This window comes from Acomys russatus, chromosome 9, assembly GCF_903995435.1.
Source record: "Acomys russatus chromosome 9, mAcoRus1.1, whole genome shotgun sequence".
Classification (NCBI taxonomy): domain Eukaryota; kingdom Metazoa; phylum Chordata; class Mammalia; order Rodentia; family Muridae; genus Acomys; species Acomys russatus.
Genome location: NC_067145.1, coordinates 22334261 through 22360981, shown reverse-complemented (window position 1 = coordinate 22360981; position 26721 = coordinate 22334261). Strand labels below are relative to the sequence as shown.

At 47.1% G+C, this 26721-nt stretch overlaps 1 protein-coding gene across 1 annotated transcript in view; it reads left to right on the top strand.

The window, feature by feature from the left end:
- The window catches only part of Trio (trio Rho guanine nucleotide exchange factor), a 289251-nt gene that overhangs the window by 112930 nt on the left and 149600 nt on the right, over positions 1-26721 (top strand). Inside the window, exons 4-9 of the mRNA XM_051151014.1 lie at positions 3111-3303; positions 5372-5884; positions 7030-7152; positions 7863-8054; positions 17058-17189; positions 22469-22699. Of these exons, the coding sequence (XP_051006971.1) occupies positions 3111-3303; positions 5372-5884; positions 7030-7152; positions 7863-8054; positions 17058-17189; positions 22469-22699 (1384 nt within the window). The remainder of the gene's footprint in view (positions 1-3110; positions 3304-5371; positions 5885-7029; positions 7153-7862; positions 8055-17057; positions 17190-22468; positions 22700-26721) is intronic.

Below are 26721 nucleotides of genomic sequence, written 5' to 3'. Positions count from 1 at the left end.
GTAGACCAGGCTGGCCTCGAACTCACAGCAATCCACCTGCCTCTGCCTCCCGAGTGCTGGGATTAAAGGCGTGTGCTACCACGCCCGGCTCATTGTAGGTTCCTTTTTGCCCCCCGCTGATGAACACCCTGACCAAAAGCAGCTTGGGAAGGAAAGGGCTTATTTGGCCTTTACTTCCAGGTCATAATTTGTCATTGGAAGTCAGGGCAGGAATTTAAGGCAAAAATCTGGAGCAGGAACCATGGAGGAATCCTGCTTGCTGGCTTGCTCTGTCTTTCAAATCCATCTATCTTGCTTTTCTCTCTCTTCCCCTCCCTTCCCTACCCCTCTTCTCCCCTTCCTTCCTTCCTTCCTTCCTTCCTTCCTTCCTTCCTTCCTTCCTTCCTTCCCCTACACTTCCTCTCCCCTTCCTTCCCTTCCCTCCCTCCCTCCCTCCCTCCCTCCCTCCCTCCCTTCTTGGTTTTTCGAGACATGGTTTCTTTGTGCAGCCCTGGCTGTCCTGCAACTCGCATTGTAGACAAGGCTGGCCTCCAACCCACAGAGATCTGAATGCTGGGATGCCCAAGTGCTGGGATTAAAGGTGTGTACCTCACCTAGCTTTCTCATACAGCTCAGAGCTACCCATCCTCCCACAGTGCGCTAGGCACGTCAGCTCACAGACCGGCCCATGAGCCCATCTGAGCTGGAAATCCTGCAATTGAAGCTTCCTCAGATGACCTCTAGGCTATGTCAAGTAGACAGCTAAAGCTAATCAGGGCAGGTGATGAGCAGCTGTTGGGCCATCTGTCTTCTCTCCTGGCCTTGGACTACTATGCTCCTGCACCTGTGACCCACGTCTCTGTTGAGTTCCATAATTGACATTTTGGAGTGTTTATGTGACACACCTTCTTAGAGTCCTGTGGATGTCCTGTAAACTTTGCATTTGTGAAACTTTGAAAACTAGTTACTGTGGTGATATGAGACAGCACAGGGAAGAACATGAGGCGCACGGATGCATTGGAGGGCTAAGGACAGAGGACAGGGGCAGGGCAAGCCAAGAGACAATGAAGACAGCTTTACTTGAGATTTCTTTTCTTTGCATTTTATCAATATCTAGCAATACTAACTTTCTGGCCCTTCAGTGGAGAGCAGTTTTGGAAGATGGTTACACAGGCAGAAATTTAAATGTAGGATATTTATGTTAGGAGTAGAGCTCCCTCAAGCCTCACTGAGATTCCGTCAGGTCTCAGATATTTTCCAAGACTGGCAGGCAGGCTTTTCCTGGTTATGACCCGCTGCCAGCATCTACCCAAAGCATGCCATTGGAGTCTATCTTGTTATGCCTTAGTTCTGGAGTCATTTAGAAGCCAGCACTGAATTTTCATAAATATCCTTCACATTACAATGTAGCATGAACACATACTTTTTTTTCCTCTTTAAGGATAGACACCTTGACTCTCCCCCTCCCACCCCCCCTTTGTGAGACCAAGTGTCATATAGCCCAGGGAGGCCTGGAACTCAGTACATGGTTGAGGATGACCTTGAACTTCTGATCTTCCTGCCTCCACCTTCCAAGTGTTGAGATTGAGGTTACAGACATCTATTTTATGCAGTCTGATGGTCAAACCCAGGGCCTTCTGCATGCTAGGCAGATACCCTGCCAACTGAGGTCATCCCAAGCCCTTCATACTCATTTAAGATTTGTTGCAGATCTTGCGCACTTTCCATTACTCCTGTATTGAGATGTAATGAAATTAGCAGCTGCCCCCTTTTTCTTTTAGAGGTGCATCTTGCTTGTTGCCTCTACCAGTCTGACCCTTGGCTCCCCTAACCCTCCTTCCTCAGCATCCTTTGTGCTGGAACTGCAGGCACTGAACACCATGCCTGGCTGCAGCTGACCTTTTGGGTTGTTTAGCTGCCAAGAGCCCAGAGAGGAAGAACATGGTAGTCCTCACATAGCTTTGATTTGTGCCAGGAGCCAAGCACTGTTACTCCGTGCTGCATTCACACCATCTACGCAGCCAGCTGTGAAGATGAATGCAATCTTGGTACAGACAGACATAAGCCTAGATTTTCCTCGCAGAGCTTGCCGAAGCCATGCCAAGAACCCCTTGCTGAGACAAGGCTAGAGGAAAGGGGCTGCAGCTTGGCTTCAAAAAGCTCCCAGCATCGCCACCCATGGCAGTGGCTTGTTGGCTTTGCTTGTGGTCTTGGGAATCCTGAGGTAAACGTCCCCACCCTGGCCTCTGAATGCCACACTGTGAGTTTGAACCCTCTTAGTGCTCCTCAGGGGTCTTTCGGGTAGTTATTAAACAAGTGTGCCCCCTCAGTTAGCAACACACTAACTACACACTAACAACACAAATAAATGGTTGTTGTTTCCTTCTGACGAGAGGACAGAAGGCAACACCATATCTATCAAGAACTAAAATCTTAGAGGCTTTTGAAGCCAAACCCTGCTTGAGTCTACCCTTCTGCCTTGATTCCTTTGTGGTCCCGTTCTGTTCTCTTTTGGTGCCAGCAGACATTGCTGAGCTGCCTAGGTAGTATGTACCCCTCACCCCCCTCAGTGGTAGGAGCTACAGCTGGGTGGTGCGTGCCACCAATCCCACCCCCCCCCCCATGCTTGTTTGTGTGTAGGTAGATATACTTGTGTGGGAGTGCTCTTGGAAGGTCAGAGGAGAGTATCAGATGTCTTGCTCTAACTTTTTTTTTTTTTAACCTTATTCCTGGAGTGTCTCTGAACCTGGAGCCAGGCTGTCTCCATCTCCCTATGCTGGGTTACAGGAATGCATAGCTATACTCAGTTGATCTCCTCTCCCCCACCCCCCTTCCTGCTCCTCCTCCTCTTCTTTTTCTTCCAATTATGATTATGAGGAGGAGGAGGAGGAAGAGTAAGTGTTTTGCCGGCCTGTCTATCTGTGCACGCCCCTCCCCCATGCGGTAATCATGAAGGCCAGAAGAGGGCCTCGGATGCTGGGAAAGGAACTCGGGTCCTCTGGAAGAGCAGCCAGTGCTCTTTACCTTCAGTGTGGTGCTGGGGATGTGAGCTCTAGTCCACATACTTGTGCGGCAAGTGCTCCACCCAGCTGAGCCATCTCCCACTCCTCAGCCTCTTTCCTTCTCTGCAGTGAAGAGGTCTGCAAGCGAGGTTTCACGGTGATTGTGGACATGCGTGGCTCCAAGTGGGACTCCATCAAGCCTCTGCTGAAGATCCTGCAAGAGTCCTTTCCTTCCTGCATCCACATCGCCCTGATAATCAAGCCTGACAACTTCTGGCAGAAACAGAGGACGAATTTTGGCAGTTCTAAATTTGAATTTGAGGTAACATTTTCTGGGTAGCCACATTCTAACTCAGAGGCATGGTTTACAATATGCTGATGTACCCTCCCTATGGTGGGCTGACGACAGGCCTGTTAAAGCCGTGTATTGAGCAGGACCTGGTGTCGTATATGTATATAAGGTATATTGTATATGTGCACACTTATAGTCATATATATATATATACATATATATGAATTAATTATTGCATACTGTTCAGTGGTGTTTGACCCAGGGCTGGATGTCAGTTCTCTGGGATTAGAGGGTGGGGCCATTGTAACTTGGGAGGAGAAGCCTGTTCCTGTCACCTCACCTGAACAGCACCATCTGTCTGCATACAGCTGTGTGGCTGCAGATTTGTACTGGGTGCTTCATCCTGGAGAGGAGGGAATGGCAGGCGGTTGAGTTTCTCTGGTCTGCACAGCGGGGAGAATCAGGGGCTGGCCACTTCATGTGTTATCCTTTATTTGTAGAAGTGGAGGTAGTCTCTTAGAACCGTAGAGTCCTGCCTTCAGCTAGGCATGGACAATGGCTGGCAGGTGGTTACCAAAAGTAAACCAAAGCCTGCTCATTTCTTTCCGTTCCCGCTGAGAGCCTCCTCTCCTCAAGTCTCCGCAGTTCTGACAAGGCTTTTGATGTGGTCAGTTTAATGTGATGATTATGGGAGAAAGTATTCTAGCCAGCTTGAAGCTTGGCTCGGGCTCTGCCTGTAATAGGACTGGAATAGTTTTTTGTAATAAATTCTAACCTCTCCTGGTGGAAGAGCTTGCTGTTTCTGCCACCTCTGTCAGAGCACTAGGTTTCAATGTACAAGAATCATGCCTTAAGGTAAATAGTATTGCACAATGAAGAAGCATCGCTTGTTGCCCTTTTCAGAGTGTCTCCTTGTGTGTACTACCTGCCTTAAAATGTCTTTCCATAGTGCTGATTTTCCTATCTGGAACTGGAATTTGATTTTAATTTAAAATTGAAATTACTTTGAAGTGGTTTAAGTGAAACATAAAGTATACCTTTATCCTCCTATACAATAAATAGCAATTTTGAACAACAATTTATTGGGTCTTAGGTATGTGCTTAGTGGAAAATTGAAAGTGTAATGTATCTCAATTATACATGTTCTAAGTAATAACTAGTAGCTTGCACTTATGCAAGTATTTACTAATCTTATTTACTAGTCTCTTATTCTGGGCTCCTGAAGGCACCTGCCCATTGTCCTCCTGACTTGTCTGTCTCTGCATGGTTGCCAGCCTCCATGGAGGTTACTGATGGCCCAGCAGATGGATAAGATGCTCACTGTAGCCCTGTAGGCTAAAGGCAGTGCAGTCTCAAGCAGCGCTTCCCAGCCTGCTGCCTTGTGCTGTGTCTATGCCAGCCAGCACAGAGATGTCAGTTCTAGGTTTCTGAGTGGCTGGAGGTGGCAGAGGTGAGTTAGCCAGTCTGTTTATCTTTCGGTTCTGGACCAGCTTCTTTTCCGTTGTGTTTGCATTTTATCACCCCACCATGTTTTCCTTGAGGCATCATATCTGTATCAGTGTGCTTCCCCTTCCTGTAATCAGGTGGGGTGAGAGCTCTTGCTTATACTGTGATACGCTGAGGTTCCATCAGTGTTAAATTGGGATGCAGGACAGGCTACATGCATCATTCAGACTGCACAGGATTGTAGCAAGTTCTCACAGAGAAGACCATCCGGCTTCCTGTGTCTTTACTCTGCGATATCCCTTTCACCAGCCCTCCTGTGACGCCCCAGGTACTGGTGAGCCTAAGATTGAGGTTCTTTTCATTCTTCAAGTGGAACCTAGTTGATTTTGGGGCTTGTGAAATTCACAGTGCTATGCGTTCTCACTAGCATGCTACACTAGCATGCTACTTTAATGGAGCTCTTCATCACTCTGATGATGTGTCTCACCTCCACGTTTGTCCACGGGAGGCAGAAACAGACATAGCCTGGGTTTTCTATGAGCAGGTTACCTTTAACTTGGGAAACCTACATGTGACCACTGTAAGTGGCAGCGTGATATGACCACATAAAGCTGGTTCATCTTCTCATACGTAATTTTTTTTCCCCCTTAAGACAAATATGGTCTCTTTAGAAGGCCTTACCAAAGTAGTTGATCCTTCCCAGCTAACTCCCGAGTTCGACGGCTGCCTGGAGTACAACCACGAGGAGTGGATAGAAATCAGAGTAGCTTTCGAGGACTACATCAGCAACGCCGCCCATATGCTGTCCCGGCTAGAGGAGCTGCAGGATATTCTCGCAAAGAAGGAGTTGCCCCAGGACCTCGAGGGGGCTCGGAACATGATCGAGGAGCACTCGCAGCTGAAGAAGAAGGTGATCAAGGCTCCCATAGAGGACTTGGATCTGGAGGGGCAGAGGCTGCTTCAGCGGATCCAGAGCAGCGACAGTTTTCCCAAAAAGAACTCAGGCTCGGGCAATGCGGACCTGCAGAACCTCCTGCCCAAGGTGTCCACCATGCTGGACAGGCTGCACTCCACCCGGCAGCACCTGCACCAGATGTGGCACGTGCGGAAGCTGAAGCTGGACCAGTGTTTCCAGCTGCGCCTGTTCGAACAGGACGCTGAGAAGGTAAAGATGGGGAGGGGCATGCCAGCCTCACAGAGGGAAGCTGCTGGGTCTCACAGCTAAGACTCAAGGGATAAGGTGAGAAAACAGAGAGAAGGAGCACAAAAACATAGTGGGTCTGTTTTACGGCGTTCGTGCCACAGCAAGGGCCATTCCGAGACCATGCTTATGTCTGGTTTCCGGTTTTACCCACAGTGCAGTAGTGCAGTGCTGTTTTAGAAAGTCTGAGCTAAAGCTGCTGGTGCTTGATTAAAAGTGCCTGGAAGGCAAGGGTGATGTTGTTGTTGTTGTTTGGTTTGTTTGTTAAAAGTACAAATTTCATTCTAAGAAGCAGTGATTATGTATAGATTTCCGATACCTGCCCTCTTCTCAAACAAAGCCATCAAACCCCATTCAGACCTATACATGTGTCCTGTGGAACAAAGGATGAGTGGTGCTGTTAAAAACGTACTTCCAGATGACGTAGGCAACAATGGTCAGTGTTCTCATGTTTAATTCGTGTGTGCTAGAGGCACCAACTGGTGTCTCATTCATTCCCAGCTAATGTGTTCTTTGCAGTGTGAAAGAAAAGGACACTTGCAAACAGGAATGGTTTTCAAGCCATGAACATAGGTGAAGTAATCACTCTTAACTTGTGGTCTTTGATTTTTGTCTTTTTCATGGACTGGTAAACATATTGTAGAGTAAAAAACTACATTAGAAATTTTTGATACAGGATACTAAAAGCACTTTTAGGTGGTTAACAGTCATTATTATCACTGGGCTAATCAGGTTTCTGTGTCTGTCTTGCGCTAAAGAGTGCGTTGTTTCCGCTGTTGGTGTTGTTGCTAGTTATTGCATGGATCCTAATACAGAGACCCCGAAGCCCTGGTCCAGCCTGGCATCCTCAGAGGGGAGCAATGTGATACATAGGCCAGTTTCTAGAGAAAGGGGCCTGGGCACAGAAGACAGGGGGTTCCATTAGCTCGAGCGAGCAGGCTGAGGTCTTTCCTGTGGATCTTCCACCTGATAATCATTGCTTGTTTCTCTAAGGCACAAACCAATACAGGCTTAGGGACATCTCAGAGAAGCCAGTCCCTTCCCCGCTTCACGCCTGCAGCTCTTTCTTTATCTGCAGTGATTGCAGGTTGCCTTTTTCCTTCTGCTAGATGTTTGACTGGGTCACACACAACAAAGGCCTGTTTCTAAACAGCTACACGGAGATTGGGACCAGCCACCCTCACGCAATGGAGCTTCAGACGCAGCACAATCATTTCGCTATGAACTGTATGGTAAGTCCTGTTAGCGCCTGTGGATCCTGGCCCATCAAAGGCTCTTAGCAAACAGGAGGCAGTCAGTGGCGGGAGTACCCACCCACACCTCACCCAGGCTGTGTGGGGTCTTCAGAGTGACAGTAGGTGTAGAGATGACAGCCACCCCTCTTTTACCTACCATATGACTTCAGACTGTATGTTTGACCTCTTTGACTCTCAGATGCTTAATTGTCACTCCTGGTCTAAGACAGCAGGCCCATTTGAAGGAGGTTTTCTATCAAAAAGACAGCTGGTCTTCACACAGATGGCTGTTGGTTGCTAAGTACATAGTTGTGAATTCCTAGGTCCTTCTGGTCAGTTTCCTTCGGTTCTCCCGGATTATTTGTCAGAGGGCCTGCCGTCTGGATCCTTGTGAGGGTTGGAAGCCAAGTAGTGAGTAAGAGGATATGTGCGTGTACCCACGTGCGCATCTCATTGTTTTGTGGTTAACAAATACGCCTTTCGGTGAGTTGATTGATAATTTTACAGTTTGAAAGTAGGATTTGGAACCCAGCTCAGGGTTTATAGAAATCCAGAGAGGAAGACGTTTGACACAGGGCCCCAGGCGATTCTGCTCCTATAACTGGGGAACTGTTAGCAGGCTGTCCACAAAAGGTCTCTGCACCTCTTAGAGAGGAGTCTCCTGTCTGCACCGCCTCAGTGAGCCTCTCCCTCTGCCTCCTCTGCAGAACGTGTATGTAAACATAAACCGCATCATGTCAGTGGCCAACCGCCTGGTGGAGTCGGGCCACTACGCCTCCCAGCAGATTAAGCAGATTGCCAATCAGCTGGAGCAGGAGTGGAAGGCGTTCGCGGCGGCCTTGGATGAGCGCAGCACCTTGCTGGACATGTCCTCCATCTTCCACCAGAAGGCTGAGAAGGTCAGTGCCTGGAGCCCCCACCCCTCTCCGTCTGTAACTGACTCTTTGCCATCTTCACAGAGAATTTGCCCTGCCATCTCTCACCTTCACATCGAAATCCACGCGGTCTTACTGGTTGCTGTGAGAGCTTAGGGGGTTGCACAGTTCGGCTCTGTACGTTTTTGTTGGCTTGCTTATTCATTATGCAAATGAGACAGAGTTCTTGGTGTAGTCCAGGCTGGTCCGGGCTGTGCAGTTCAGGCTGGCCCGAGCCTTGATATGTCATGTATCCTGCTTCAAATGGGCAAGACCCCTGCTCCCCTACCGCCAGTGCTGCGATTACACGTGTGCAAAACTTTGTTTTTGTTTTTCAGGATGTGTGTGTGTGTGTGTGTGTGTGTGTGTGTGTGTGTGTGTGTGTGTGTGTGTGTGTGAGAAATAGACAAAAAACAAAAGAAAACAAGAACTTGCTTGGAGGATAATTTTAGAGCATAAGAACAAGTCCTTGTCTCTGTGCCCTACAGTGTCTGGTGTGTGTATCCCTTACCTGAAATACATGGGGATCGGTCAGACTTCAAGGTTCTGATAAGGATTGTATGGATTAAGCATCTATAGTTGGAAAATCCAAAATTCTCTGAAAGTTTTGCTTTGAAAACCGTTTTTGTCTGGCTCGGAAGTTTCAGGTTTCAGGTTTTCTCACTAGTAGTGTTTGGCCCGTAATCATGAGCAGTCGCTGCTGCTCCGTCTGTTCACTTCCTCTCTACTCACCCTGCCCCTTCTCCCCTTCCTCCTCTCCCTTCCTCACTCCTTCTCTTCTCTTTATTATCTGCACTGGGATACTGCAAGCTGTAGAATGCCTCTCAGCAGCTTCCGCGTCAGGGACTTGTGGAGATGCTCACGGCCCTTGCTAGCCAGCTGTGCGTTTCCACAGTTGGCTGGGCCTTCTATTGTGTCCCTCAGATATATGCCTGGCTGCAAGCCCAACCTTTCAACAACTGTGTTTCCTCTTAGCAGAGAAAAAGCATTTCAGGGTGTCCCTTCCACACCAGCACCCTTCCTGTTCACGTTCTTTGGTAACGCTTGGCGTGCTCACTGGTACCCTGCTGCCTTTTGGCTTTCTGCAGCCATAGGAAGGATATACCAGCAAGAGCTCTGTGGGAATGGCTTTGGACAGGCGGTTTGGGTACTGCTGCTAAGTGATCTAGATGCTGGTCCCACATTGGCTTCATGGGCTGAACTTGAAAGAATCTTGTTTAAGGGAGAGAGTGTAGATCCCACATCATGCCTCACCTCAGCACAGGTACGCCTGTTTGAAAAGACCCTGAGAAGGCAGCAGATGTGAGAGATTGCTTTGTGACTCCGACGTTACTGCAGGGAGTGTGCTGTCGATGAAACACCTTTCCAAGACATACACGCAGGGACTTGTCACTGTGAAGACTCTCAAGGGCAGAGGTGGATGGGGCCTTCCTTACAGCCATAGCTTTCTGGCTTCTGAAGGGAGAGGACTACTTTTCTAAGGCTTTGCCTGATGGCACGGTGGTTCTAAGAAGGAAAAAGTATCTCTTTCATCTCAACCCAGTCTCTGTTGATGAGAGAAGTTGTCAATAAAACTAAGTAGAGGCCCCGGCTTGCCCAAGATTTCAGCAGGCACTCTTGTGTTGCACAAGACAGTAATTAGCAATGATCTCAGCCTTTAAAGTGTGAAGCAAGGAAAGAGGCTGGTGGCCCATAAACAGGAAAAACGTCCTAACGTATTGTATAAAAGCTGTGAGTGAGGCCTTCAGGCCTCACGTTATCATCTCGGTTAAGCGATTCTATGACCAAAGGTAAACAAAACCCACACACCTAACGTGGTTTAGAGTAACAGGGCTCTTCCTCGGCATGAACTGGCATGCTCCTCATGACCCTGCTGTGGCTACCTCTGCTGCTTAGGGTACAGAGCAGATGCACTTGAGTATCTGACATCACAGCTAGAGGAAGGCAACTGTGTAATCCCTTACATGGGTCATCTTTAATCGCCACACTGGGCAGCTGTTAGCAGCCTCCTAAGCCAAGAGATGATGAATTGCTGTTGGGGTGTGGGGGGCTCCAGAAAGGCTCATAGAGATGGTAGGAACATTAGAAGAACTGTAACTGTAATGGCAAATAGTCTATAGTCTGTATGGAGGGATTCAGAACTGTGAATAAACCCAGGAGAACAGTTGCCGCTCTGACTTGCTTAAAAATAATCTAGAGCCGGGCGTGGTGGCGCACGCCTTTAATCCCAGCACTCTGGAGGCAGAGGCAGGCGGATCGCTGTGAGTTCGAGGCCACCCTGGTCTACAAAGTGAGTCCAGGATGGCCAAGGCTACACAGAGAAACCCTGTCTCGAAAAACCAAACAAACAAACAAACAAACAAATAAATAAACAAACAAACTAGAAGACTGTAGGATCAAACAGAACCCACGGGATCTTGTAAGAGCTTCGCAAAACTCTAGGTCTCTGCGCATAAAATGGCCAGAGAAGGAAGCACAGCCGAGCTTAGGAAGGGCCTGGTGGAGACTGGGCACTGCAAGTGTCCTGGCCCTGGGTGTGGCACATGTACTGTGCCTAGAGACCCAACATGTGCAGGAGGAGCAGCCGATACTTACTCTCTCCCCCTGAAGAGACACCCAGGGAGTTCTTAGGACTGCAGCGAATCAGGTAAGCAGGCCTAGGTGGCCTTCGCTTATGCTCATAGTGCATCCGGAGAGGACCAGAAAGGTGGGCACCATGACTGAGGTTTCCATCCCAGTCACCTCTTTGAATCTCATCCAGAATTTTCACAAAGAACTTGAATCTGGTTAGGGGACATAGTGCTCAAATAACAGCTTAGCTGATGGATGCAGGCTCCTCCGTAGAGTTACAGGCCCCAGTGGGCTGCTGCTTAGCATGCCTCCTCTGTCTCCATGAGCTTTCTTTCTTTCTTTCTTTCTTTTTTTTTTTTTTTTTTTTTTTTTTTTTTTTTTTTTTTTTTTTTTTTTTTTTTGTGGTGGCATACACCTTTAATCCTAGTACTCAGAGAGGCAGGTGGATCCCTGAATTCAAGGACAGCCTGATCTATAAAGCAAACCTAGGACAACAAAGGCGGCACAGAGAAACCCTCTCACAAAACAACAACAACAACAACAATGACAAAAAGGGGGGGGGGAGTCTTCTGTTTTGAGATTATAATATAATTATATGACTTCTCCCTTCCCTTTTTAAAAAAATTTTTTTTATTAATTGATTCTTGTTACATCTCAATGGTTATCCCATCCCTTGTATCCTCCCATTCTTCCCTCCCTCCCATTTTCCCCTTATTCCCCTCCCCTATGACTGTTCCTGAGGGGTACTTCCTCCCCCTGTATATGCTCATAGGGTATCAAGTCTCTTCTTGGTAACCTGCTATCCTTCCTCTGAGTGCCACCAGGTCTCCCTCTCCAGGGGACATGGTCAAATATGAGGCACCAGAATACATGTGAAAGTCATACCCCACTCTCCACTCAACTGTGGAGAATATTCTGACCATTGGCTAGATCTGGGTAGGGGTTTAGAGTTTACTGCCTGTATTGTCCTTGGCTGGTGCCTTAGTTTGAGCGGGACCCCTGGGCCCAAATCTGCCTATCATAATGTTCTACTTGTAGGTTTCTAGGACCCTCTGGATCCTTCTACTTTGCTATTCTCCCATGCTTCTCTCATCTAGAGTCCCAATAGGATGTCCTCCCCTCTGTCCCAGTTTCCTGGTAAGTGAAGGATTTCGTGGGACATGCCCCTTGGGCTAGTATGCAGATATAAGTGAGTATATACCATTTGATTCTTTCTGCTTCTGGGTTAACTCACTCATTATGATCATTTGTCCACAAATTTTGGGAATTCTTTGTTTTTAATAGCTGAGTAGTATTCCATAGTGTATATGTACCACAGTTTCTTTATCCATTCTTCTACTGAGGGACACTTAGGCTGTTTCCATGTTCTGGCTATTATGAATAAGGCTGCTTTGTACATGGTTGAGCAAATTTTCTTGTTGTGTGCTGGAGCATCTTCTGGGTATATTCCAAGGAGTGGAATAGCTGGGTCTTGAGGAAGCCCTATTCCCATTTTTCTGAGATAGCACCAGATAGCTTTCCAAAGTGGCTGTACTAGTTTGCATTCCCACCAGCAATGAAGGAGTGTTCCTCTCTCCCCACATCCTCACCAGCATGTGGTGTCGCTTGAATTTTTGATCTTAGCCATTCTGATGCGTGTAAGATGGAATCTCAGGGTTGTTTTGATTTGCATTTCCCTGATGACTAAGGAGGTTGAGCATTTCTTTAAGTGTTTCTCAGCCATTTGATATTCCTCTGTTGAGATTTCTCTGTTTAGTTCCAAGCCCCATTTCTCAATTGTGTTATTTGGTTTGATGGTGTTTAATTTCTTGAGTTCTTTATATATTTTGGATATTAGACCTTTGTCAGATGTAGGGTTGGTGAAGATCTTTTTCCGTGAGCTCTTATGTTGGTGTTTACTAATGACATAAGTCAAGAAGAATGATATTTCACGTTATGTTTTCCAAAGATGTCCCCATCATTCTGTCCTATTCTTATGTCCACTGATGGTCCAGTCCCAGTGTCAGTTCGTAGACAGGGAGATGAGCATCTGGTGTTAGTGACTTTATAGTAGACATTGTCTAGGGGTCTACCTTTACTTAGCTTGGTCGTGTGGTATATATTACCAGGTACTCCCTTCATATTAGGAAGATTCCATAGCAAGTATTTTTGGAATTACATTTTTAAATAGCGAATTAAAACTTCTTGACTCTTACTATTTTTAAAACTCTCCAAGTTTAGTGTTAGGAATAGCCTAGCGCTTGTTGACCCATGTGCTAGCCTGTCACCACATGTGGCAACTGAAGCCACTAAAGGTTAAATAAAATTAAGTAATAAGATTATAATAAAAGTAAACACGAACTAAAGGAAAATTAAATTTCTGTGTTCATAGCTCACCAGTTCACATGGCCAGCCACAGTGTGATTAGAGTACCAGCAGGGCTCATGGCCACTGCGCTGTTTGTGCCGAGCCACCTATGTACAGTGAGCTAGCACACTTCAGCGGCTTTCTGTGCTTTAACAGTCAAAGCAGTAGTTCTCGGATATTCATGCAGCTCTGAACAAAATGAAATGAGGCTAGAGGTCACGGCTTCATTTTGTCCTTCAGGTCAACCTGGTGGAACAAATGAGGCTGGAGACGTAACTGTCGCAGACAGTTTGTAGGACAGGATTGACCCACGCTCCTCGGCCTGGCTTGGCTTGAAGTCTGTGATTGAGTTGGTACTCATCAGAATAACAAACTGCTCTGCACATACATTAATAATCATATAAAAGTACACTTTCATTGATGTGTAGCAAGGAAGCAGTTATTGTTAAAATGATGTATATTCTTACCAGGCTGGGGTACGGCTTGCTGGGGTATAGCACTTGCCGTGTAAGAACTCAGACCTGAGTTCACGTCCCCAGTATTCATAGGAGGCTGATGCATTAGTGCATGTCTGTTACCTGGAAACTCTTCGGGCAAGCTGAGAGTTAGGGATGGGAATCCTCGGCAGCCTGCAGGCCTGCTGGGCTGCTGTGTGCACGCGTGAACAACAGGAGCCTAGGGAAGCAAGGGCCAGCACGCTCGCGCGCGTGCACACACACGCGCGCGTGCACATACACATACTCACACACACACATGAGCCTAGGGAAGCAAGGGCTAGCACATGCACAGATGTACACACTCGCACATACACACATCCTCATACACACAAGCCTAGGGAAGCAAAAGCCAGCACACACACGCACATGCACACGCACACGCATGCGCACACGTACTCACAGAGTATATGAACACAAAGGACAGTGATGTATACATGATGTCCACTTGTGGAATATACGTTTGGATGACTTAGGCATGAGTCCCAGGGAAATAATTAAAAAGAATAGACTACCGCTTCCAAAGAAATATTCCCGTTCTAACTTTACCTTTTAAATAAACCGTCTTTGTGAATGCTTTTCTTCAGAGCCTAGTCTTGTTTCTTAATTTGTGGTAATAACAGTATTTTCATGGATCTAGAAATGATAGTATATTAAGAAGGAGGCTGGCCACATGGAGTGATTACCGGCGTATTTTGGTTCACATCAAGCTTGTTGAACTGCTTTCTGCAAGTTCTGTACCGGAGCCTCAGTACAGATTGGTTGCTCACGTGCCCGGTGACTTCCTGGTCAGAGGAGAGAAAAGTAAAATATTATGGGATGCAGTCGTTATCTAGAAACAGTGTGCGATGCAGGATGGAAGGAAAGCCCGACATTTATGCTCGAGTGTTCAGCTCATGTTCAGCCACTTGGTTTTTTCCAAATGTGGAGAAATCCCTTCTGAGTAATAATCAGATAGTTCACAGTCCACACTTCTTCAGTCCCTTTGTCTCCTCCACCACCTGTGCTTAGAGGAAGCATCTGGTTTGGTGGGGAAGGGGACGTTGAGGGAGGAGTGGCTAGGAAATAAATTGCCTGGAGGACCCTAGCTCCAGAGGTTCATGCTTAGAATAAATTAGTCTGCTAGGTAATTGCTCAAGGTCCCATTCTGAAGTTGTGTCAGTCACTCCTCCCTCCTGTTAGACTTTGCAAAGTGTCTGACTTAAATTCCTTTTTACCTTTCACTTAGCAGCACTTAAAAAAAAAAAAAAAAAAAAAAAAAGACATCTTGGGCTGGAGAGGTGGCTCATCAGCTAAGAGCTCTGGCTGCTCTTTCAGAGGACTAGAGTTGAATTTTCAGCACTCACATGACCACTTATAACTGTCTGTAACTCCAGTTCCAGGGGATCTGGCACTTTCCCACAGACATACATGCATGCAAAAAAACCAATGCATGCGAAACACCAATGCGCACGAAAAAAAAAAAAACTTTGAAATAAAAAGGACATTTTAGAAACAAGTCTTATTTAGTGTTAGAAGCTCTGCCTTTCTCCATTTGCCTGTGCTAGGAGTCCCCACCTGCCCTGCTCTCTCTCATTCCCTGGTCTTACTTTTTCCCATTGCCTGTGGTGGGGATCTCGGCCTGTCCTGGGTGTCTTGGAATGCACTCTGCTTCTGATTATAGCCTCTACCTGAGGTACACAGAAACTGAAACATGGCATCAGTTTTTGCATAAAGAAAACTTTTGAAATAATGTCGGCAGCCATCAGGCTACCTGCAGCAGGGCCAGGCAGAGGCCACTGTGCGTGGGATGGGAGTTTTCAGGTTCCTTTGCACTCCTTACCATGGTGTCCTGTTTCTTCCCTGAAGGCTGTACGTCTTGCAGGGAGAGTAGTTGAGCTGGCTTCCTCTCTGCGTGCCCATTCTTGAAAAGCCCGCTTCAAACCATCTTTGAATTGACCTTGGAAGTTTTTCTTGAAATGCAACTTAAATATTTTGTTATTTCAAGAGTCTATGGTGTTTCCCCTTAAGTTGTGAGCCAATGTAGTGTCTTAACTAATGCCTGTGCCATAAGAAGTGACTTACCTCTAATTAGGAATACACTGTAGGTTTGTGTTTAGTTGCTTGGCAGTGGCCATTGTCTGTCTAGGAGCTAACTGCTGCCTTGGACCTGATGGCTTATTTATACAGGTGGTTAGCTCCAGCCTACTCATGTTTGAGGAGGGTTCATAGTGACTTACTATTTGGTAGTAAGTGTGAGAACGGAGGAAGAGGGAAGGAAGCACCAGTGACAATAACTGAGCAGTGTCCAGCTGTCCTGGGGGACCTTTATAGAGCATGCTACCCAAGAAACACTTGAAAATCCAGGGGCAGTCCTGTGTGCGGGAGGAGAGGTCTAGCGCCATCTTATATTGTGCCCTCTGTTGCCTTTGAGAGCATTAGGAAGACGCCATCGAGGGTCTCGTGGTGCTTGAGGGTTGCTTGAAACCACCAGAAACCAAAGGCTGCCTGGTGACACTGCCATGTGACCTGATTTCAGACTCTGGGGTTTTCATGTAGCTTCTTTATAAGCCAACAGTGATAATGCAGGGTTTTCATGAACAGTTAGTATGTGGGTGACTGTCTGCTTGAAGTTCCTGGTTACTGGGACTAACTCAAAGTTTGCTCTCCTTGTACCGAAGAGTTGCCTGCCTTCTCTGCCAGCTGCCCACCCTCTGCCTTCCCTGCTGAGCACAGAGCTGTGAAGAATTGGCCTGAAGGAGAGTGATGTCTGTGCTGCCATCTAATTGGCTTAATTGAATTAGCCTCTTTAATTGGGCCTTCTGTGCTTAACTTCTGACACTTGGCTGTGAAGGATTCTGATAGCATCCTCCCTGGGAAATTTGGCAGTGATTTATCACTATTGATGAACCCTACAGATGAGGATGGCAGTGGGGAAAAATGAGATGAGAATGGCACTGTGGTCAGCAGCCCCAGCTGAGCATCACAGCTGCCTCCCCACTCTCCTTCTGCTCCTCCTATAGTTTTTCTTGAAGCCCAGAGTAGGCTGGCTGCCCTGCTCAGCCTCAGCTGCATGGTTTGAGGTACTCCATCTTTCCTGTAAGCATGTAAAAGGAAAAGTAATGCTGCAGTCGCGCCCCCCCCCCCCCAGAAGCTAACCCTGCCACTCAGCCCTCGTGGTCCCGAGAGGACCATGGGGAAGAGTGGGCTTCATCCTTACCATTGCTGAGGAAAAGGCAAGTAGACGACAGGATCTCGGTGTGGGCTGGGAAGGCCAAGCAGGACAGAACACACAGACAAGGCAGGACAGTGCTGCTCTGCGGCCGTGAACAGCACACACCAAGACTTGGCGTTAACTGCAGTTGCCTGAAACCAGCAGCACCCATCTTCCTCCTACCTCCAACCTCTAGGGATGGAGTGGAGCATCAGAGCAGCCACTTGATATGCAGCCAAGTTCTTTGCTAACACTCTGCCTCAGTTACACTACCTATCAAAACAGTGTTGTAAAATGTCCCCCCCCCCCCATACCCCTTTTCAACCTAAATGATTAGTGATCCTTAGGAATAATTTTTTTCTTTTAATCTTTTTAACCTCCAAGTACATGAGCAATGTGGACTCGTGGTGTAAGGCCTGTGGTGAGGTAGACCTTCCCTCGGAGCTGCAGGACCTGGAGGACGCCATCCATCACCACCAGGGCATCTATGAGCACATCACCCTCGCTTACTCGGAGGTAAGGGCATGTTTTACCTAGAGGCATCGCTCTAAGGCTGCAAAAATGGAAGTTGTGGGCAGCTCAGGAAAAGTCCTGTGTCCTGTTGAACTATAGTCACTCCTCAGCCCTAATGGTCTTGAGAGGGCCATGGGGAAGAGTGGGCTTCATCCTTACCATTGCTGTAGTCACCCAGCATTGGATTCTGGTAGGCAGGGCGTGACGGGGGGGGGGGGGCGGTGCCAGTACTTCCTGGAAGCATGCAAGAGGAAAAGTAAAGCTTCAGGACCCCCAGCCTCAACCCCTAGCCCCCCGATGATGCCTGGTCTGATGGCGGACAGAAAGCAGTCTTTGCATGGCTTGAGACTTTTGGAAATGGGGGTGCCTATATTTTTAATCTGTTAAATAGACCAAAATCCCAACCTTCTTGTTTACGTGTACTTGGGAAATCACATGAGTGTGTTATGTAGTCTAGTCAAACTCGGTTTACCATTCATGGGAGACACTTGTTAAAGGGGAAGGAACCACACAGAAGCCTCATGCTCCGGGATACAAAGTGTTCACTGTTTTTCCAAGTGCGCAGAGCTTGCTGTCACAGACACCCAAGTGCAGTGGTTACTGTTACATAGGTGTGGCCGCAACACCCAACAGAAACAAGGCTTACTGTGGCACATGAGGGCTCAGGGCTCTTCATGTTAGTGTCAAACAAGAAGCAGGGACACTGAAGCTGGAGCCATGGCCAGGTCATGACCTTATGAGACCTACTCCTGGTGACCTACTCTTAACCTGCTAAGCCCACCTCTAGAATCCAGAGCACCCCCATGGTACTATAGCTGGGGAGCAGACATTCAAGATGTGAGAACCTGGAGGTCCAGACACGGAATGTAACATTTTGTTTGTGAATTTTAAGGCACTACATTATGTGTTGAATGCACCCATGTCTCATTGTCTGCTGCCCCCTTCTGTGCCGTGTTTTGTGGTACAGATTTTAGGCAGATCTACCAAAAGCAGCTTGGTGAGCAAAGTGTTGCTCTGGCTTTACACTTCTGTGTCACTGTTCATTCTTGAAGGAAGTCAGAGCTGGAACTAAGACAGGGCAGGCTCGTAAGGGCAGGAGCTGATGCAGAGGCCGTGCAGCAGTGTTGCTCAGTGGCTTGCTCCCCATGGCTTGCCCAGGCTGCTTGCTTATAGAACCGAGAACCACCAGCCCAGGGATGGCTCCACCCACAATGGACTGGGCCCTCCCACATCAATCACTAATTAAGAAAATGCCCCACAGGCTTGCCTACAGCGCAGTCTTTTTTCTTTGAAGATTTTATTTATTTATATGAGTGTTCTATCTGCATGTGCACCTGCATGCCAGAGGAGGGCATTAGAGTGTATTGATGGGTGTGAGCCACCATGTGGTTGCTGGGAATTGAACTCAGGACCTCTGGAAGAGCAGACAGTGCTAAGCCATCTCTCCAGCCCTGCCTTCAGTGCAGTCTTATGGACCATTTTCTCACCTGGGGTTCCTCCACTCAAATGACTCCAGCTTGTGCCAAGTTGACGTAAACCTAGCCGGTATAGTCTGTCCCTGTGATAATGGTTATATTCCAAGAGGTAGTGGTGGGGCAGAAATTCGTAGAGCTTTTTTTTTATAAGGTTTTCTTCAGTGTCTCACTGTCTTCTTTGCTTTTAAAATATGTCTTGTTTTGTCTTTAAAGAACAATATCTATGTTTAGTCTCTAACTTGATGAAGGAAATCTGACTTTTTTCAAAACTTAAGCACCTGCTTTACTTTGTTTTAGTTGGTCTGTGCCCACATAATTCTTGTTTCTGTTGTAATGAGTTGGATATATCAGGTAAGTCACGCCCAGGCCCTCTGACCTCATGCCAGGGCTCTGAAAGAATCACAGAAGATGCTGCTAACCTTGAGTCCCTGCAGTAGTGCTTTCACCTCACAAAGCTGTGAAGGAGTGCCAGTGTCTTAGGCTAGGTTAAATAGTTGTGTGTATTTTGCCCCGTTACATCTTTGGACCATCATTTCCTGACACTTGTATATCGACACCATTCCTTTGGTCTCACTGGCCTTTCCCAGGGTTTGTTTGTTTGTTTGTTTGTTCTTTGTGTCATTGCTGGTCTTAAAGCTTTGAGCAGTGATATCTGGGTGTGTCCCATTTGGGCAAGAGAAGCATCTTCCTGCAGGGCTCTCACTCAGAATCTGAGTCACTGAGGAATACAGAGAACCAAGTATTGGATCTAGGCTGGGCCAGCCCCAGGAGGTCTATGGGGTGTGTTGTCAGAGCAGCTCACTGGGGTCCACGTGATAGAGTTTGCTGTTTGGGTTATTAGGAAGTACTCAGGAAGTATACCAGAAGAGATTTTATACAGATTTCCTCCTAACAAGGAACAAACTCACTTTTGACATGGTAAGTTTAAATTTATCTTTAGTTACAGTTTGTTTTTGTCAGTAGTTGCATTTTCCCAACTCATGTAGGTATTAAACCATATTAGTTCATGCATAATTAATGGTATGTTTATCTTTTCAAAATGTGGTTCAATTGCCTATCAGGTTCTACAGCCCCATATTCAAAGAACAACAGAGCACATCGAGAACTGAGCCAGTGTGGTCTTTCAACAGTTGTGGAAAGTCTTGTTCTTTGCTAATGAAGCCTGGCTTTCTCTTCCCAGTTGCTTTGCCTTGTGGGACAGGGCTGGAGCCCTGGGTGCCTGTTACCTAGAAACAGCTTAAAGCATCTCTTACTTAAACAATTTTTTTATTAATTTATTCATATTACATCTCAATGGTTATCCCATCCCTTGTATCCTCCCATTCCTCCCTCCCTCCCATTTTCCCCCTTACTCCCCTCCCCTATGACTGTGACTGAGGGGGACTTCCTCCCCCTGTATATGCTCATAGTGTATCAAGTCTCTTCTTGGTAGCCTGCTATCCTTCCTCTGAGTGCCACCAGGCCTCCCCATCCAGGGAACGTGGTCAAATATGAGGCACCAGAGTTCGTGTGAAAGTCAGTCCCCACTCTCCACTCAACGGTGGAGAATGTCATGTCCGTTGGCAAGATCTGGGTAGGGGTTTGAAGTTTACTGCATGTATTGTCCTTGGCTGGTGAGCACCTCTTACTTTAAAGCATCTCTTACTTCTGTACTTAGGGTTATTCAGACTACACCACTTGCTGAATACCATCAACTTGATGTTTACTTCTTTTAAATTTAAAAATATGTCTTGTTCTTGTCTTGTTTGCCTGTGTTGCTGCTAACATGTGACCTCTTCCACCACTGACTTTCTTCTGATTATTGTGCAGTCTTTATAAAACCCATAGTGTACTTTTTCATGTGTTACTGTATTTCCAAAAGGCATGGACATTTTGCTCCAAGTTAATGAAATATACGTGATATATGTTGTTTACTGTGCTTAAATAACACTTTTTAAGTACCAAGTCCATGCCAGCTAACTGAAATAGAATTGTTCTTGTAAAATCCCTGAGGGCAGACTTGCTTCAGGAACTTTCTAGAGGGGGGCCCTCAGCTTCAGGGGCCTTGCTGCAGGTACCGCTGCTGCATTCCAGTCATGTGCTGCATTGTACTAAGGGACAAGGTGGAGCTTGGGAATTCTTTCTAGGGCAAATTCAGTGAGAAGTCAGTAATTTGGTGCAACTGTTGAGTCCCAAAAGACAGAGCACCCCAGGGTATAGCAAGAGCAGGGCTATCGACTCACCCTGAAATAAAATGTGTAGACAATTTAATCTTTCACATATCATTTAAATGTACACAAGCAGTGTATATGCTATAGCAGGTTGGATACAATAGAACGGTGACTGATGACCAGGCATCTTCCAGTTTATAAACACCACAGTATATGCATCTACACTAGGAGAGATGAGGCATTCTGTACGTAAGCCTGTTGGGAATAAAGCCAGTAAAGACAACACTGGAGGTGAGTTCCATCAGGGGCGTACATCCTGAGAAGGAACAGATAGGGGTGTGTGGTGTTGTGGTGATGAGTGGCTCTGAAAAGGTTGTGCCTTTTGCTCTATAAACAGGGTCATTGTGTTGCTGGAAATATCAGTGGGTGTTACACGGGGTCGAGAAAGGGGGAAAAGGCAGTCCTCACTAGATTCTGATGCCCTTCTTAGCAGAGTGCCCAGCCTCCCAGTGTCTCATAGGAATCCCACATCCACCCTCAAGTCTCTGCAGAGGGGCATACATAGCATCCCCTGCTGGCCTACCACATTTTCTTTCAGCTGGCACTAAACCTGGTGAACAGGGTTCTCTCTTACCTGGTCACTGTTACTTAAGTTTTGCTACAAGGATGTGTCAGATGAGTTGCAGACTCCAGGCTGCTATAAGAACAGTCCGCTATTCCCACAAAGGTGTGGAGAACCGCTGTGTCCCATGGCTGCAGTGCTGGGAGGGGTAGAGGGTTCCAGAGCTTCCTGGTGCAGGCCGTGGGTAAACTGTCTGTTCCAAGCTCCTCTGTATTCTGAGTCAGCTGCTGTCTCGGCTGCCGTCTGCTCCTTTGACAGAACTCCTAGGGGTTTTAGGTTTGGGAGTGTTGAGCAGGAAGGTCTTGAAAGGGTTTTTTTTTTGAGACACCCCATCTTGCGTACATACTCCCCTATGTGGTCTCATCAGGTGACTTTTTCCATAACCTGAAAAATACCAAATGGGAAAAACACATTGTTTATTTTCCACATACAACTCCCCCTTTTTTTTTTTATTTCTGTGGACAGTCTAGATGTTTTGTTTCAATTGCAGTTTGATAAGTAACTGCCACAATATAACACCACAGTGGTATTCCAATCAGAAAAACGTCTTTAAAATTAATATACCAAACAGTAGTATTTGTAGTTTAGTTTCAATTTTGTAAAATAAAGTTCTTCTTTGGGTCCATCAGAAAGTTTGCTTTTTACCTGGTGTTAGTTAGCCACTTGTCCGCCTGCGGTTTTACGATCCAGCGTCAAAACTGGTGACCTGCTAAGCTTACTTGTAATAGCTCAAGAGAAAACTCTTGTGGTAAGCTTTGGTTCACAGTCACCATAGCAAAGCCTGGTGATTTGTGTAATATGGAGAGACCGAGAACAGTGTCTCCTGCTTTGTGCTATCGGAAGTATATTTTAACCTGGTGTTTTATAATGTTTGAGTCTATGATGTTATTGGATAATCGATGGTTTTATATTTTATTTTGTTTACCCGTGGCTGCATGTGGTTGTGTGTGGCATATATGCATTTGTTGACAGGATCTGCATGCAGCCTAGGCAAACTGTACATCCCGAATAACCTCTCCCATGTGTTCTGAGCAGGTGAGCCAGGACGGGAAGTCTCTCCTGGACAAGCTCCAGCGCCCCCTGACTCCCGGCAGCTCCGATTCCCTCACGGCCTCTGCCAACTACTCCAAGGCCGTGCACCACGTCCTGGATGTCATCCACGAGGTGCTGCACCACCAGCGCCAACTAGAGAACATCTGGCAGCACCGAAAGGTTCGGCTGCACCAGAGGCTGCAGCTGTGCGTCTTCCAGCAGGACGTTCAGCAGGTCGGTGTCTGCCCCCTTCTGAGGAGCTCTGGGTCCTGGTTCACGTCCAGTGACACTGTGACTTGATGCTTTCAGCCCCTCGCTCTGAGCTCTGCTGACACCGTAACTGCTTCTTCTCAGTTTTGTTGACTTGTGAGCATAGTGCTGATTTGTCTTTAAGTGTTGCCATGGTTCTTACGAGGTAGATAGTGCCGGCGCCAGTGGTATATATCAGGTGTGCGGTAATGTGCCAGGTGGACGTTCGTGGGTGCCCATTTCTGAGTAGTCAGCCATTTCTCTAGTCACTTTGGTGAGAGGAAACAAAGTAAGTTGGGGTCCCCATCCTGCTGTGTCTGCTGCTGAAGACGACTCTTGAGACCTAAAGCTGGGGGAGCTATGACAGTAGTTAACTAACGGAAACAGGGGTTACCATGTGTGAGTCCTGGGGACACAGGTGCCTGAGTATCTGTAGCGCTGCAGCATCCTGAAGGCTGGCCTGAAATCTTGTCCTGGGGGTCAGACCACTCTCCGTCCCTGTGCATGGTTCAGGCAGGTTCTGGGGTGCCAGACTTCCATCTCCCCAGGAAACCTGAAAGTTAGGTTGGCTTTCTGCTTGGAGTTTGAAGGGTCACACTGCAAACTGTTCTTCTAGAAGAGTCTCCCTGTGGACATCATTTAGTGTCAATCTGGTGACTTGACAATACCTGTGATAGTTCTGTCACCTTTCACCTGGTACTTTTCACCTACTGTGCTGTCTGATTGTATTTTTGAATTCTCTAAAGATCATGTATCTAAATTGCCTTAGAAATTATTATTTCTTTTTCTTTTTCTAAGACAGGGTGTTTCTGTGTAACAAGCCCTTGCCTGTTCTAGACTTGCTTTATAGACCAGGCTGGCCTCGAACTCACAGAGACCCACCTGCTTCTGCCTCCCAAGTGCTGGGATTAAAGGCGTGTGCCACCTCAGCCTACCTCAGCAGTGGTCATTCTGATATTGTTACCACTTTTTAAGAGAGGAAGAGTGGAGAGCTGGGGGAGAAGAGGGTGGAGCCAGCCCCCTAAGAAGCCCTGTGAGAGAGACTGTAAGTACCCCAAGGTGAAAGCACCAATTCTCCTCCCTCAGAGTTGTTCAGATATACTTGCAAGCCAGGACAGGTTAAGTACATCTCCTCTCCCTTGGGTCTATTTGGTGACACAGTTGTGAACCCTTGCACTTTGTAACAAGGACCCCAGTTCTCCCCTAAGGAAGCAGCAGCATGGTGGCCTCTGTCTGGCTGTTTGGGACCCCTGTGGTACAGGAGGAATTGCTGGGACTGCATTGGTTAGGTGTAGCGCTCAGAAGGAAGTCCTTCAGAAGAGCCTCCGGGTCCAGCTATCTGATCTGGCACCGAGTGCTCTGTACTGGAATGTGAAAGCAGCATGTATTATGTAGGTAGCCACCATTGTGAGCTCACCTGTTTAAGCCAGCACTTACAGCATATTAGGTTGAATGCCAGGAGGAGAATGTGTTTCCTGATCACACACTAGTGCTCCAGAGCACATCCCACAGACACAGATGTGGCCACTAAGGGAAGTACTTCTTGTTGACTTGGAATGGTTTGGACCTGCTAATGAAAGCAGGGAATCTTTTTGTAGGGCTGTGATGCCAAAACTCAAAACCAGAAAGATGAATAAAAACACCTGTGTTCACGGTAGAGCGGCAAAACCAAAAATGCTTCTCTGAAGCTCAGGAGATTAATACCGGAGTTTTGGTCAAATTTAGCAGAGTATTAAGCCGAAAACAGAATAACAAAACAATCCCTGGCAGCATTTTATTTTATTTATTTTTAAAAATATATTTTATTAATGTATTCGTATTACATCTCAATGGTTATCCCCTCCCTTGTATCCTCCCATTCCTCCCTCCCTCCCATTTTCCCCTTACTCCCCTCCCCTATGACTGTGACTGAGGGGGACTTCCTCCCCCTGTATATGCTCATAGGGTATCAAGTCTCTTCTTGGTAGCCTACTATCCTTCCTCTGAGTGCCACCAGGCCTCCCCATCCAGGGGACATGGTCCAATATGGGGTACCAGAGTTCATGTAAAAGTCAGACCCCACTCTCCACTCAATGGTGGAGAATGTCCTGTCCATTGGGTAGATCTGGGTAGGGGTTTGAAGTTACTGCAGGTATTATCCTTGGCTGGTCCCTGGCAGCATTTTAGAAAGATACTAGCTGAAGACAGATTTATACAGATGAAAATAATCTATAGGAATACAGTGAGCTAGTGAGCAATCCCATAAGTGTTTTACTTGTTTCGGGTAATGAAAAAGCATCAGCAAATATTTTGCAGAAAAAAGAAATGTGGAAAAGGAATGATTCCTGCTTCCTGCCAGTGGCTCTCTCAGAGGAGATTCCTTACAGGAGCATTAGCCAGACCCCTGCAGGTGCCCAGGAACTGTGACACAGGGGAGTGGCTGGTTAATTTCCCATAGTTTTGTACAGAAGCACTTTGGGATGGTGTCAAGGGTGTGGTCACACAAATTCTGGCTTCTAGCTGCTCTTACCTTTGGCATTGTTAGCTTGAATGAGACCTTTGCCACATTTCCTGACAGTCACATAATACACGTTTTTCATTTCTTCTGTTTCCTACTGAGTAGCCCTCAGGGAATGCCTATTTGCATTAAACAACAAATAATTGGGTTGCTCTTTGGCTGTGTTTTCATTTACTCCTCTGCTCTAGTTTAGTGTGTTTATGTGAAGGCAGTGGTATGGGCTGCCCCACGCTCGTTCTAATAGGAGGTGAGCAGTCTGGGAAGGCATCCAAAGTGAGATGCTCTCAGACTCCTTTTTCTGCCTCACCTGTCCAGTTTGCCCAGCTCTCAGCTTGTTGGAATTCAGTTATCCAACGCAACGAGGCATATGGCCCCATATACCTAATCTCTTGAGGGAGGCCACACCAGATGCTCATCAGGTAGGAGGGCCTCTCCCTTCAAAGCCTCTGCTTGCCTGTGGCAGCCTCACGTATAAGCATCAGCCTGGAATTACCTCCCGGAAGCGTTCCTTCCATATAGATGCTGTGGGGTCATCATATGTTCTCACAGCCAGGCAGTCAGGTCTGTGGTGTCAGGCTCTGCATTTCAAGTGTTTCTCTGGAGTTCACTTCCTGGAGCCTTGTTTCGAGCTTAAGAGGGACATCTGTGAAAGTCTACACACACTGCACCCGGGTAATAGATACAGATTTGGAAGAATAGAACATGTGATTATGTGACACTTGCAGTAAAGTCTGGGCACCTCCAATAAATAATCAGATGTGCAAGTGTTTCCAAAACTGTGCACACACGAAAGGGGCCTGTGAGGCTTGATCCTCCTCAGCAAGGTTTAGTACTTATTCACAAGTTCCTAGAGTGGTAATCACTGAGAGACAGGAGTCCTCAAAGCCTGGGGTATTAGGTGCTGGGACCGTGGGCAGAGAAGAAGAAAGCAGAGAAGAAAGTGCCAGGGCCTTGTCCTCAGTGCTCACTGATAGGCCCTAACCTAGTGTGGGGCTCTTCTTTGGCAGTGTCACTTCTCCCCAGTAGTCTGAATTGTTCTGTCGCAGGAGCGCAGTTCGTTTCCTTCCTGCCTATCCCAGCACCTGCCTGTCAGCTGTGCCAACCCCAAAAGAGGCAGTAGCAAGAGCTTAAGAGAAACGCTGGGGGGGCTGCCTTCCTACCCTACACACTGGCTCCTCCACAAAGTAGCCCTCACTGCTCTAATGGTTGCCCCGGCTCGTTCAACGGGAGAGCAGCAGTGTGCCAGGCCTGCTTCGATAGCTCATGCTCAGATGGCAGAATGAGCATTAGTCCATTTGAGCACTTATTGTCATCATGGTCAAGCTTGTCACTCTTCAGTGATTCCCTTTTCATTACGGAAGGAAGCAGGCCAACCTATCAGTTTGCTGCACACTTAGCTGAAGTATCTAAGGGATAAAACTAAGGGTTTTAGTGCCGGGACCTTGGAGTTGTCATTTGTGTCCACTAGAGGGCACTGATCAACAGGAAAGATGCATGTGCACACTCTGCT